Source organism: Sardina pilchardus, chromosome 6, assembly GCF_963854185.1.
Source record: "Sardina pilchardus chromosome 6, fSarPil1.1, whole genome shotgun sequence".
Lineage (NCBI taxonomy): Eukaryota > Metazoa > Chordata > Actinopteri > Clupeiformes > Clupeidae > Sardina > Sardina pilchardus.
Genome location: NC_084999.1, coordinates 27,303,255 through 27,317,322, shown reverse-complemented (window position 1 = coordinate 27,317,322; position 14,068 = coordinate 27,303,255). Strand labels below are relative to the sequence as shown.

Sequence of the window (14,068 nt, the reverse complement as noted above, 5' to 3'; positions counted from 1 at the left end):
TAATGATTACACAGTTTAGTAAAAAAGAGTGTAAATTTTCTCGATACATGTGTATCTTGCAATGACACAACCAATGACACATGCATTTTCATGCACTAAGAAAAATACTTTGGATAACAGAGCAGTGCATTGTAGTGCATTGTAGTGCACTGTAATGATCAAAAAATGTTTTGTCTGTTCAGTTGCCCTGTGTTAACAAGTCATGGAGCCTCACGATAGTCAGAATAAATTAACAATATTTTGGAGAGAGAAAAAAATGACCGCAAATACTACAGGAGGGTCAAGTATGAACAAAACATACATAAATACTGAAAGTAGAAGTACAAAGTACTAGTAAAAGCTTTTGTGGCCAGGTAGAGTGACAACCTCCTCTCTTCACTATGTTTTTAATGAAAACGAAAGCAGTTAGAACCTTGGATAAGCTATTACAGTAAGTTCATGACCTTCAAGTTTGGTGCCTATACCCTTCATACACAATGTCTTCAAAGCCTGAACAAAGGTACGTAATCGCTGCCATCCATGACAGCCATTGTAAACTGAGAGCCTGAACAATTTATAGAATAGAATAGAATAGAAGTCTTTATTGTCCACTGTGGGAATTCATCTTTGGCCCCACAGACATATAGGACACACAAGCAAGACTACACAGCAGGTAAAACATATAGCAAGCACAAACAAGACCTCACATCAGGTATAATATAGAGACATGGATATGTGCAAAAAGGTTGATCTCAATAAAAGCAATAAATAATATAAGTTAATAAGTTAATCACAATCACTTAATCACTCATTTTTGCTCTTTGATATATGGAAATATACCTGAGATGCAACAATAAACTTAAACTTAATCAGGGTTCAATAACAAATTATGCTATTAATGAAAAGCAAGCAGTTTGAATTTTTATTTAATAACTCCTTAACTCTGTCTATGTCTTCGTTCATTGCTGTGTCCCGTGGTGACGTCAGGTCAGAAAATCTGTGTACAGGTCATTTTAAAAAACTTCAAATGACCACTTACAGTGTTGCACAATAGAAAGAAATAGCAGTGGATGAAATGACATATAGTATTTGTTCTGCTCCTGTAGATAAAGGGATCAAAAGTAAGTCTTGGCATTCATACGCTCCTGCAGCCAGTAAGCCGTGTCAGGTGTTTTCCATGAAAAGCGGTTTTATTTGAGGCCTCTCTCCGCCACATGATTTGACTCCAGGACGTGATGCAAATGCATTGGGGCCCACAGACCTTCTAGATCGTCCATTCCTCAGTGAACCTCCAAGAATATAAAGGTTGACTGAATGAATGAATGAAAGAAAGAAAGAATCAATCAATCAATCAATTCATTCATTCATTCATTCATTCATTCATTAATCAATCATTATACCTCTGTCCTTTCTATACACATATTATATCACATGTAGTAAGCACTATAAGCAGCTAAGCAGCCCAGTGAAGGATTTTTCATTTCTTGTTCAAAAATGTCATATTGAATAATTCTACCACTTACAATAGTATTGCTGTTACAAAATTATTATATAATTATATTATACACTGCTCAAAAAAATAAAGGGAACACTGGTTCATAGGAGTATAGCATCAAGTCAGTCACACTTGTGAGATATTGATTTGGCCAGTTATGTAACAGAGGTGGTTTATGAATCAGGTTGACCTGCTTTGATGTCAACAACATTTTCTACAGGTGTACTAGAGGGCCAACTGTGAGACGACCCCCAAAACAGGAATGTTTTTACAGGTGGTGGCACCTGGTAATTTTTGCATCTTCATCCTTCTTGACTGATTTGTCACTAGTTTTGCATTTGGATAAGGTCAGTGTTACCACTGGTAGCATAAGCCAGTATCTGGAGCCTACAGAGGTTGCACAGGATAGTCCAACTCCTTCAGATTGGCACACCAATACGTTCCATTGCCAAAATGACTGCTGTGTCTCCCCCTGCAGTCTCAAAAGCATGGAAGAGATTCCAGGAGACAGGCAATTGCTCTAGGAGAGCAGGGCAGAGTGGTAGAAGATCCTTAACCCAGTTGCAGGACCAGTATCTGCTCCTTTGTGCAAGGAGGAACAGTAGAAGCTTTGCTAGAGCCGTACAGAATGACCTCCAGCAGGTCACTGGTGTGAATGTCTCTGGCCACACTGCCAGAAACAGACTTCATGAAGGTGGCCTGAGGGCCCGATGGCCTCTAGAGGGACCTGTGCTCCCTGCCCAGCACTGTGGAGCTCAATTGACATTTGCCATAGAATGAAATATTGGCAGGTCTAACACTAGTGCCCTGTGCTTTTCACAGATGAGAGCAGGTTCACCCTGAGCACATGTGACAGACATTGAAGGGTCTGGAGATGTCGTGGAGAACGTTATGCTGCCTGCAACATCATTCAGCATCGTTCAGCATGACCCGTTTGGTGGTGGGTCAGTAATGGTCTGGGGAGGCATACCCTTGGAGGGATGCACAGAACAGGGCAGTGAACACAGGTCCCTCTAGAGGCTATCGGGCCCTCAGGTCAACCTCATAAAGTCCGTTTCTGACAATGTGGTCTGAGACATTCACACCAGCGGCCTGCTGGAGGTCATTCTGTAGGGCTCTAGCAAAGCTTCTACTCTCATGTCTCTGACATGTATCTCCAAGATTATGGACCGTTAAAAAGACATATGTTGTACTATGTTTAGAGCATTTTCAATTAGATAGATAGATACTTTATTGATCCCCAAGGGGAAATTCAAGATTGTGTTTGATGAAGTGAAATCATTCTTACGTAATGTGTTATATTTAACACATCTACTTGTTAACAACTCTTGTTGTACTTGCATATTGGGATCACGAATGTGTGAGTTTTCACATGTGAACCCAAAGCAGACTGTGAGAGGGGTGGAATTTTGTAATGTTGCTGTAATGTCCTTTTCATTGGGGGAAATACTGTGCCTAAAAGATTTCATTTTGCTCTTGTCGTTTGTAGGTACCTAATTCATTTTGGCTGCAGTGTGACGTGTGTTCATGTACCAAAAACAAATGACATAGACAACACAAGAACAGGAGCGCTCAGAATATCAGTGTGTGTTTCTTTATTTAGGTAGTAGTACGAATCATCAACATGTCCAAACATATTGTTATGCTCCTGTAGACAAAAGGCATCTTTTCCATCGCCAGAGCACTCTGCTCCAGGAGTGTGGCGAACTGGCCAGTGGCGTTACGGAGAGCAGAAGAGTAAGACGCCAGCGCTGATGTTCCACGGCTGACCGCTGGCATTCCCGCACGCCAGTGTTATGTGATGTCACGGGTCAGTCCAGGCAGCCAGCAGAGTATGTGACCACGAGGTGTTAATGGTGACAGGAGAGAGCAAGGCTGTCCAAATAGACCTGGTCAAACGCTTTCAGAGATTTGACAGGAGACAAGAGTCCTCCTCTCTCTTTCTTTCCTTCCTTTTTTTTTGCTCTTCTGCCTGTCGTGAAACTGTCATCAGTTCTCCTCATGCAAAAGCTTCTCGGCTCCCCCACACACTCTCCAGAAGTGCGCCAGAGACCAACGAAAAAATAGGCTGACCATAAATCCAGATTTCGGGAGGACAGTCCAGTTTTCGAGCCCTTTGTCCGGACCTCTCTCGTGCGTCCTCATTGTTGGCATTTTTTTACCCGAAATGAGGACAAAAGGGCGAAAATGAGGACGCACGAAAGAGGTCCCGACAAAGGGCTCGAAAACCGGACTGTCCTCCCAAAATCCGGATGTATGGTCACCCTAACGAAAAAGCACCTCTAGCACACATTCTTCATTACACCACAGTTAAAAGACAACACTCTTAAAGTTCACCAAAACCTGTTAACAATGCATTTCACAGCACTTGACCTTTTGACGTGTTTCAAGTGGTTGCTACTATATTACAGAATCAGTGTGTTAGTGGCTCAAATTTCAGTTCGTATTGGAGAAGATAAAGCAGTCAACATAGTGACAGCCCTCCCTATACACATTTGGTGCCATCAAAATTAATCATACCATTTTTTCTTCTGGCGCCACATTCAACTAAATTAGTATGGGAATTTTTTCCCCAATGATAATACAATGGTAAGATGTAGTCTGGAGTTGGGGCATCCTACATCAGCCCCAAGCCAGTATGGGAGCAAACACAAACTCTGTCTGATCTATGCAGCTCCTGTGATTGTTCAATTTACAACCGATTTTTCACCAAATAAATACAGTTATCGGTGACATCATTGCATGAGAACCCCCACATTCATAGGTAACGTAATCAGTGCAAGACAGTCAGTGACATCATTTTTAGTGACATAACCTCAGTCAGTGACATCATCAGTGCAGATCATTCACTTCCTCCCTCTCCAGGCCCACAGCCCGACATCATCAGCCACTCAGCCAATCAGCTTGTGCGTCAATGGCTTCGTCGTTGGAGTTTTATACAACCCTGCAGCGACCACACACCAGGCAGCATGCTCCTAAGATCCATATCACAGACACAGACCTCAATCTCCTCTAACAAGCATAATGATACTATAATGCATCAGGTATCCATCAACGCCTTCTCCGTCGCTAATAACACATGCTAGGCTAGAGGGTCTCCTAAACCTCGGGCTGAATATGCAGTAGAGGCTGCATACGACCATCACAGAAAAGTGGTGCGCTGGAAGTGAGGAGGTCTATGCCCACTGCAGATAAAAATACCCTTCAAAAGACATTAACGTCATCTACGTGCACAAACGCAACACAGACGATCACAAAAGGAGAAGGGGCCTATATATTCAACATCTCACTCAGAGAGCACCTCTTAGCCCTGTAGGAACCAGGGGCTGGTACCATGACGTGGCACGATCCAGCTCTCAAAGAACACAGGTTAAAAAGGCAGCCCGCGGGACTGGCCTTATCCATCTACTTGTGAGCTTTTATGCTCATGTGATACAAAATACGACATATTTCAAAGATGTCACAATAATCATAATAATCATAATAATCATAATAATAATAACAATTGTCATAAGACACTCAAAACATTCATACAGAAACAAACATACAAACACACAGTATAAACACACAACCACATGCATGTGTCCAGACAAACGATCACGTAAGACATCACCATGCTCAGACAGACCAGGTGATCACACGAGACATCACCATGCTCAGACAGACCAGGTGAGAGTAGAGGTGATCACACGAGACATCACCATGCTCAGACAGACCAGGTGATCACACGAGACATCACCATGCTCAGACAGACCAGGTGAGAGTAGAGGTGATCACACGAGACATCACCATGCTCAGACAGACCAGGTGATCACACGAGACATCACCATGCTCAGACCGACCAGGTGAGAGTGACTGTGCCAGACAACTTGAGGGACTTCGGTGACACAAAGGCGTTGACATCATGGAACATCAAAAGGCAGAGAGGCCAAAAGCTGTAGCCCTTTGGAGACAGGCCATTGTACAGTAAGCTAAAGAATCGAGGAGCATCACTAAATCCAAACAAATACCAACACATGGACAACTTGTCTGGCATGGAGATACTGAATATGATTTGTTTTGACAAACGACTTGAAATACAATGACAATGACATCATTATATCACATCACATCATCCCTGTTCTTAGGTCAACTGATGTGACACATAGCCTATATTTTGTGTACAAACATAATATTTCATATAACAATCAATATGTGTATATGTATCTGAATAATATACGAGGTAAATCTACTTTCTTTACATAAAATAAACATATTATTCATGAGGAACTGTAACAAAAATCATGCACTTCAAGCATTAAGAATGGTCAAAAAGTAATTTGGTACAACTATTAGAAGGCGTTCACAGCAAAACAAATAACTCCATTCTAACTTTCTTATTAAAAAAAATGCACCTAAAAAGCCTATTTGTCTGTGACCTTTTTGAGGATGGTGCAACAGTGGAAAACTTAACTTACAGATTCATTTTTTGTGACTGATTTTGGCAAGCCTGTGTCAACATGACCTCAGTTCTACAACTACTAGTAGATCTCTAACTGCTGCAATCTGACAGCTTACAAAACCCTCCAAGAATGAGTGGCTTCGTAATAGAGACCATTCACGGCAGTGTTAGCCGAAAGCACACAAACTCCCACAGACTGCAATCTACCAAGGCTGTCATGACACATGCATGACTCAATCAAGTCCACCATTGGGATTCTCCATGCTCAGCCATAACCCTCACACCTGTAGAGGGTCTTGTAGAAGACAACACACACTTCTACAACACAGGGAGCACTGTCTGAGCTTGACATCATCTGCATGAGGCTATGACTGGGTTATTACAATATCGGTCAATACATGGTAACGTATGGTATTCCAGTTAAACCCATAAAATGTTAGTTCAGACACAACATAGAGTAGTTGAATCAAGATGCAGTTTTTGGCAAGCCACAGAACACGACCAAACAAAATTATGAAACAACAAAATTCACAAAAAGGTTAGTACTTCAGAACAGAAATGCCACTATGTTCAAGTTTGTTTGTTTGTTTGTTTGTTTGTTTGTTTGTTTTGAACCATAAGGGCAATATTGTTGTCCCTCCAGCCCTGCCCCTTTTAGTCCTCCTTCTCCTGCAGCTGCGCGCAGACTTGCTTCCGCACGACGAAGGCGGTGAGCGCGCTGCAGCAGGCCATGAAGATGAACATGGCCACGGCGTCGTGCGCCACCTCGCCGCTGTGCAGCTGCTCGTACAGCGGCCGGCGCTCCAGGTAGTCCAGCCGCACGGCCTCGATCTGCACCAGCGTGCACAGCACCAGGCACACGTGGAAGATCTGGTGGCCCTGGCCGATGAAGTCGCAGCGGCCGCGCAGCCAGCGCTCGGGGTGCGGGTACGAGAAGAAGTAGGCGCTGACCAGGAAGAAGGCCACCTGGTAGCCGTGCAGGGAGACGGCGGCGTCCGAGCAGCCCTGCTGGTAGCAGCTGTACATGCGGTGGAACACGGGGCTGATGTCCAGGCAGTAGGCCAGGCCGGAGGGCACCACCTGGAAGAGCTTGTGGGCGAACTTGGGCAGCCGCGGGCTGGCGTACTTGCCGTAGCAGCAGCCGGCGCACGACAGCCACGCCAGGAAGGCCGAGGCGGGCAGGAAGAAGCCGCACACGCGCCGGTGCCACGCCTCCTCGATGACGTAGTAGAAGTGCACCAGCGCGCTGCCGTACTGGTAGGTGGCCACGCCCACGTAGTCCAGGAAGTAGAAGGTGTAGTGCGAGAGCTCGGACTTGGCGGAGAGCAGGTGCGCCACGGCGCTGAACGCCAGGTAGGTGAAGGCGGCCAGCAGCACCACGAACATGGGCAGCGCGTGCGGGTCGCGCAGGAAGTCCACCGACTCGGACAGCTCCTGGAACTTGACGAGGACCACCAGGGCGGCCAGCAGGTGCGTCCACACGTTCACCGTCTCGTTGTGGCGCTGGAACAGGGACAGGAAGTAGTAGCGCCAGCTCTGGTCGGGCAGCCGATAGCCGGTGAGGATGTCCGGCTCGCGGAACACCCAGGGCACGTCGTTGAGCGTCACGGTGCACGGCAGCGTGGGGAACGCCGACTCCAGGAACTGAGGGATCTGCCGGAGTTGCTGTGCATTGATGAACAGACGACCAATCTGCTCCATGACTACCGTCGCCATGGTGAAATGTTGATAGATGAGTAGAGCGCTCTACAATCTATGGCTTGGAGGAGAGGTAGATAATGATTAGGCACATAAGTAGGAGGTATGAAAACGGCTCTTTGCAAGGTTATACATTGAGAACTCATTCTGCAATGAAGTGCAGTACAATTCAAATCGGTTGGATTTGAGCCATACATCAACAACTAGAAGTAGCCTATAGGTTACCGTGCGTTTATAAATAGGGATACATCAACAGTCTATACTATAACAATATACTACAGGGAAGACATGAAGAGATGACGTGGTTTACACCATAACCTATCACGCTTTTCTGAGGGACCCAACCTATTCCATCGCCTGAACAATGAATGGGGAAGCGTTATGTAACGCAACTATCATCCTCCTAACAGCTTCTTCGACATCCGTTTGGAGACAGTCGTTGCTTTACGGTGAAATATTCCCACTCGTGAGCCCCTGATAGAATACAGTGAGTCGAGAAGGGCTCCATCATGGAGACGCCGGGGCGGAAAAGCGCGTGAATAATTTAGCGAAGGCATACAGGCATGCGACAGACAGACAGTGTAATCCGCACCCTCGTGTCTCTCCATGTGTAGACTAGACTACCAATAAATGAAAAAGCGCCTGATGTAGTCTTATTTCCTAATATCACAATATAGCATGGCATGCCGGAGTTGTTGCAACTTAGATCCATTTACAGTGAAATACACTGATAGACAATTTCAAGATAACGTTACCCGTTTCAGGCCGACGCCCATTATCGACGCATTCTACTCATAATCAGAAATGCGTGATTACAGGAGAGATAGGCTTGAAACCAATATTTAAAATGCAATGTTGGGTCAGCCTACATTTCTGTTAAATGCCGTGGCACACGTTCTAGACAGCTAATTTGTCGCCGGTGTCGTATTGATACTCGTGTTACCAGTGCGCCTTTTTAAAAAAAACCCACCTGTAAAGCAATGTGTGTCCAGTGATTCAGCAGTAACTCGTTGACGTTCCTTTCTGACAGATTTTCAGCGCTTTGAAAAGGTGTCGCATGATACAAAATAAACTGATTTTCAAAAGAAAGAAGAGATGTTGCGTTTTAGGGCGAGTCGCCGTGTCACTTTCAGCAGAAACGCTATGTGCAGTCAGAATACTCCGCCTACAGTTGATAGCCAGGATGTTTATCCAATCCGCAGCCGGTTATGGCGCACCATCCCAAGCGTCTCCCTGTCAGTGTCCAATCGTTAAAGCCGTTAGGCCCTAATTTATGACATACTAGCCCTTGCTTCATCCCACGAAGAAGTCTCTAGTCTCCTCGGGTATGCATAAGTAATTTTCACTGTCAAAAGTCAATATTACGCTACCTTTTAGGTTAAAGTCAGAAAAGTCACAATAAGAGCTTGTTACCACTGTTGTGTAATAGGCCTTATATACTGTAGCCTACTTGATATAAGCTTAGACCGCCTCTTCACAAGGTTTCTCCATGCATTTTTAAAAGCGCAACAGGGATATAGAGCTAAATTCCATTGGACTGTCATTATTTATTTGAGTTTATATTAGATAAAGCACAACAATGTTGCATTTAAGTGGGACGTTTTTAAAGGTTTGTAATGAAATGTCTTCATTACAGACACATTTCTGCGATGTTGACAAGTCAAAACCCATTGTCAGTTATGTGCTGTACAACACTGAAAGAACACCTGGAATGCAACTGCACCTGTATAGTCACTTCAGACATTGACAACAGGTGCAAGCTATTAATTACATTCTGTACAGTTCTGAAGCAACAGATCTCACTTGTTTGTTATGTTCTTACGTACTTTAATGGATTTCAGCACAATGTTACAACAGTAGGATTGCATTTGGCCCAAATTGTTGCATACAGGAACGTATAAATTGTGTCAGTTTACCAACCTCATCATGTTACAATAATTTCCTGTGTTTTAGCCGCATTGTGTAGGCCTATAAACCAAGTAAAAAATACATTTAAAAAATCAATGTTATAATGTGGTTTGTCTGCACTGTCCACTTTTGCTTGCACTGTGGTGAGGAGGGAGGGGAACTACAGTAGGGGGGAGGGGGGTATGGTATAGTGTGTGTTAAATGTTATGTTATATGTGATGTGTGATATGTAACATATGTATGAGACTCTGATGTTAACATCAAATGCTGCTATCTTTTATGGAATGGAATGACATATGACATGTGTGAAGAAGAATATCCTTTATAGGACAGTAAAGACTCTATCTATCTATCTATCTATCTATCCATAAACCCTGTCTAATAGTTGGGAAATTAGAGTGTGTCGTTATTGTGTCCCTTGAAGGTAATCCTTTAGAGGAATTCAGATAGATTAAGGATACACAAAAAGCTTGACCAGTCACTTTTCAACAGTCAGTTCTCAAGTCCACTTTTTTACAAAATGCCAAACCTCCCATTCCTCTCACACTGAAATCAATGTTGTGTGAACTGGGCCAGAAAAAAAATCTGACTGTGACTTCTGCTTCGCACGGTCTGAAGTCACAGGCGTTCTGTCTTCCTACACAGTAGCTGGGAGCACAATGTGTCTTTGTTGGAGCCAATGAGGTCGCAATGAAAGTCTGACTGAAAGTCAGTCATTGTGTTTGTAGGCTGTGTAAAGTGCTGAGACTTTGTGTTTACTCTGTCCCATGGGGGATAATGTCACTCTCCCATGCACAAGCTGGGATAGAATGTCAAGAAAAACATCCACGTTTACATGCACATTTGTGTTGTTGACTTATGACTTACTGGGTAAGATATACTTTTGTGCTTATGTGTGTTGATTGACAACTGTGTATTTTCTTCCAGTATTTTATACTTACATTACTTCCACTTACAGTTGACAACAATCGTGTAAAAGCTGCTCTCAGGGTAAACAGTGGCTCTCACTGAAGAGTAAGCAGAGATGAGCTGAGAGATAAGGCAGACTGACTCACACAGGAATAGGCCTCTCATTGCATGGCCTACAAAAAGCATCACTGTTTGACTGACTGCTCCACTGATGAGTGTGAGCGTGTGTGTGTGCGTGTGTGTGTGCGTGTGTGTGTGTGTGTGTGCGCGTGTCTGTGGTTGATATACGAGTTCACGCCGACACACCCTGCTACAAGATTCATAAGCACACAGAGAGAACACTGCCCCACATCTGAATTCCATTACATACTTAATGTCTGTTACAGCAAGGGTTGCTATTATTCATGTCCAGCTGCCTTTTCATACAACAGTGGCTGTAAGTCTGTATTCTCCTCAATGAGCCTTTGAATTTCTCATCTTAGATTTATTTGCTATCCAGAATCCAAACATTTGGCAGTCAGATCACTTCTGTCATTTCCCTTCATATTTTGATTGTGCCCTGGTACCTCATGATCCATCTCAGTTCTTGGTTTTGCATGCACACAGAGGCTGGTCCAGTTGTTCTGAATTTCAATTGTTTCCCTCTTGGCTGAGGCGCCAAGATGTCTAATACAGCAGTGCACCACTAGGTGGCAGTAGATGTAAAAGGGTGAAAGAGTCCACTCTAGTCAGATCACTGTACATAATGTGAGCAGACCTCAAACAACTGATATCAGAAACTTCTGAGGATTTGCTGGCTGGTCTGAATTATTTCTGATAATCTCCCTGATGGCCTTAAATAAATTAGTTTAAAGCTCCAAGGAGGAATGTGCCCTCTAAGATTACAAGTTTCCCTATCAGTTAAAAATCAAGCCATTTAATGTTCCAAGTACCCAAAGATACAGTGCCTATAGAAAGTCATCATACCCTTTTGAAATAGTTACTTTTTTTGTCTTACAGCCTGAAATCAAAACCCATTTAAAAATATATCTTTTCCAGTTTTATTAACAAATTTAGCTGTACAACATCAAAATAATGGAAAAAAAAGTCAACAGTTCTGAAAATTAATAAAAAAAATAAAAACTAGAATAACAGGGTTGGAAAAGTCATCATACCCCTGACTTAATACTTTGTAAAGCTTCCTTTTGCTTTCATTACAGCCATCAATCTGTTTGGATATGTCTCTATTATAGCTTTGCACACCTAGATAGGGGAATATTTGCCCAATTTTCCGTGCAGAAATGTTCAAATTTAGTCAAATTCTGTAGGGAATGGCGATGGACTGCTCTCTTCAAGTCAATCCACAGATTTTCTATAGGATTTAAGTCAGGGCTCTGACTTTGCCACTCAAGGATATTCACCATCCTATCCTTAGGCCACAGCTTTGTTCTTTTGGCAGTATATGTTTAGGATTATTGTCGTGTTGGAAGGCGAATGACCTCCCCATCCTCAGCTGTCTAGGAGAGGGACGCAGGTTTTCCTTAAGAATGTGGGTGTACTTTGCAGCATCCACTTTCCCTTCTATCCTGACCAATTGCCCAGTTCCCGCTGAAAAGAAACATCCCCACAACATAATGTTGCCCCCACCGTGCTTCACACTAGGTATGGTGTGTTTTGGGTGGTGTACTGTGTTGGTTTTCGCCAAACATTGCGCTTGGAGTTCAGTGCAAATACACATCTGGAATATTCTGCTACCATGTGGAAAAAGCTTTTATGGTCAGATGAGACTAAGATCGAACTTTTTGGAGACTAAGATTGAAGTTTTTGGACTGAGCTCCAGGCGCTAACCAAACACAGTATACACACCCAAACACACCCAAAACACACCATACCTACTGTGAAGCATGGTGGGGGCAACATTATGTTTTGGGGATGTTTCTCTTCAGCGGGGACTGGGCAATTGGTCAGGATAGAAGGGAAAATGGATGCTGCCAAGTACACCCACATTCTTAAGGAAAACCTGCGTCCCTCTCCTAGACAGCTGAGGATGGGGAGGTCATTCGCCTTCCAACACGACAATAATCCTAAACATATACTTTTCATAAACATAAACATTTCTGCACAGAAAATTGGGCAAATATTCCCCTATCTATAGGTGTGCAAAGCTAAAATAGAGACATATCCAAACAGATTGATGGCTGTAATGAAAGCAAAAGGAAGCTTTACAAAGTATTAAGTCAGGGGTATGATGACTTTTCCAACCCTGTTATTCTAGTTTTTAATTTTTTTATTAATTTTAAGAACTGCCGACTTTTTTTTCATTATTTTGATGTTGTACAACTAAATTTGTTAATAAAATTGGAAAAGATTTTTTTAAAAATGGGTTTTGATTTCAGGCTGTAAGACAAAAAAAGTAACTATTTCAAAAGGGTATGATGACTTTCTATAGGCACTGTAGCAAGTCACACATATGTTCATGTACTATTCAGTTACACATAGAATATTTTGTACTTGCCAGGAGTTGTATATTTCTTCATACTCACAAGTTATTGTGCAAATCCAGTTTTGATCAGGTTATGTCAAGACGTATAACATATTTCAGTAGGCCTATCTGATTTTGTGAATGTTCACATTTTATCTGCGCCAATGATCCAGCCTCTGTTGAGTAAGTCATTAGAAAGAGCCAAAGAACGTATGGATCCGGTCGAAACATGACATCTTGGTTTTTCTCGGTCGCTTTGTTACTCTTCACAAAAAAATCAAACAACATTTGCACAAAAGTTAGTCAATTAGTGCAAACTCCACCACATTGTGTATTACCTGCAAAAGTGTGTATCTTGCTCAAAATGCTTGGTCTATGCATCAAAAGCAAATATTTATACAAATGAGATGATCAGTGCAATCAAAATGAGAAGTCCTTACACCATTAATTATGAACAAGATAGTCAAACTGCTTCGCCATGTCATCAATAAGACAATTTACCCCACTTAGGCACAAACAATGTTCAAGGCACCACTATTTTCTGTGGCATAGCTACAGTATTTCAAAACTACAAAGTTTCGCATTATTGTGGGGAGGTTGATTGCAAGAGAGTGGATATGTCACAGTTCTTACGGTTGACAGATTGTGACAGCGTAAATAAAACAAAGGCTTTTACAGCAGTGTGCAAAGTAAAAATAACGACTACACAGTAAAACACCTCTTATTCAGAGCTGTGCATCACTGGAAGCCTGTGCAAGTAAATCTTTCATCCTGAAGTTCCTGTCTGTCAGTTCATTTGTATGTATAATATATATTATATTTACACTGTATAGTAGACAGACTATGACAACTAGTTATTATGACATCTACTGTAGTTCAACACTTTTGCATCTCCCTCCTTCTGCACGTTCCAAACATTTGTCGAACATCTGAAGGATCGTGAAAAGACAACTCTCCTGTTACAAAATTCAGCTAAAGCCTACCTTACACTGACAGACTTTGACAAGATTTGGGAAAGATTCCTGAATAAATGCCCCTCATTCAAGCTTTACTCAAAAGACTACAATCTTTCAAGAATCTTTCCCAAATCTTGTCAAAGTCTGTCAGTGTAAGGTGAGCATTAGTCAACCTTTGTACAGCCGGTCATCCCACAATCAAAGAAGACCAAACACACATG

The 14,068-nt window shown here is 42.7% G+C and overlaps 1 protein-coding gene across 2 annotated transcripts; it reads right to left on the bottom strand.

Moving 5' to 3' along the window:
• Window positions 1-3,052: 3,052 nt before the first annotated feature.
• paqr7b (progestin and adipoQ receptor family member VII, b) lies at window positions 3,053-8,728 on the bottom strand. 2 transcript variants are annotated; one of them, XM_062539274.1, is made up of 2 exons: window positions 8,584-8,728; window positions 3,053-7,674 (listed from the first exon to the last, which is right to left on the bottom strand). In XM_062539274.1, exon 2 carries the CDS (start codon window positions 7,629-7,631, stop codon window positions 6,570-6,572), a length of 1,062 nt encoding a protein of 353 aa, XP_062395258.1. In that variant the 5' UTR covers window positions 7,632-7,674; window positions 8,584-8,728; the 3' UTR covers window positions 3,053-6,569. The 2 variants fall into 2 exon arrangements, with proteins under 2 accessions (XP_062395258.1, XP_062395260.1); XM_062539276.1 differs by having other exon boundaries at window positions 3,053-7,668.
• Between the last annotated feature and the right edge of the window lie 5,340 nt (window positions 8,729-14,068).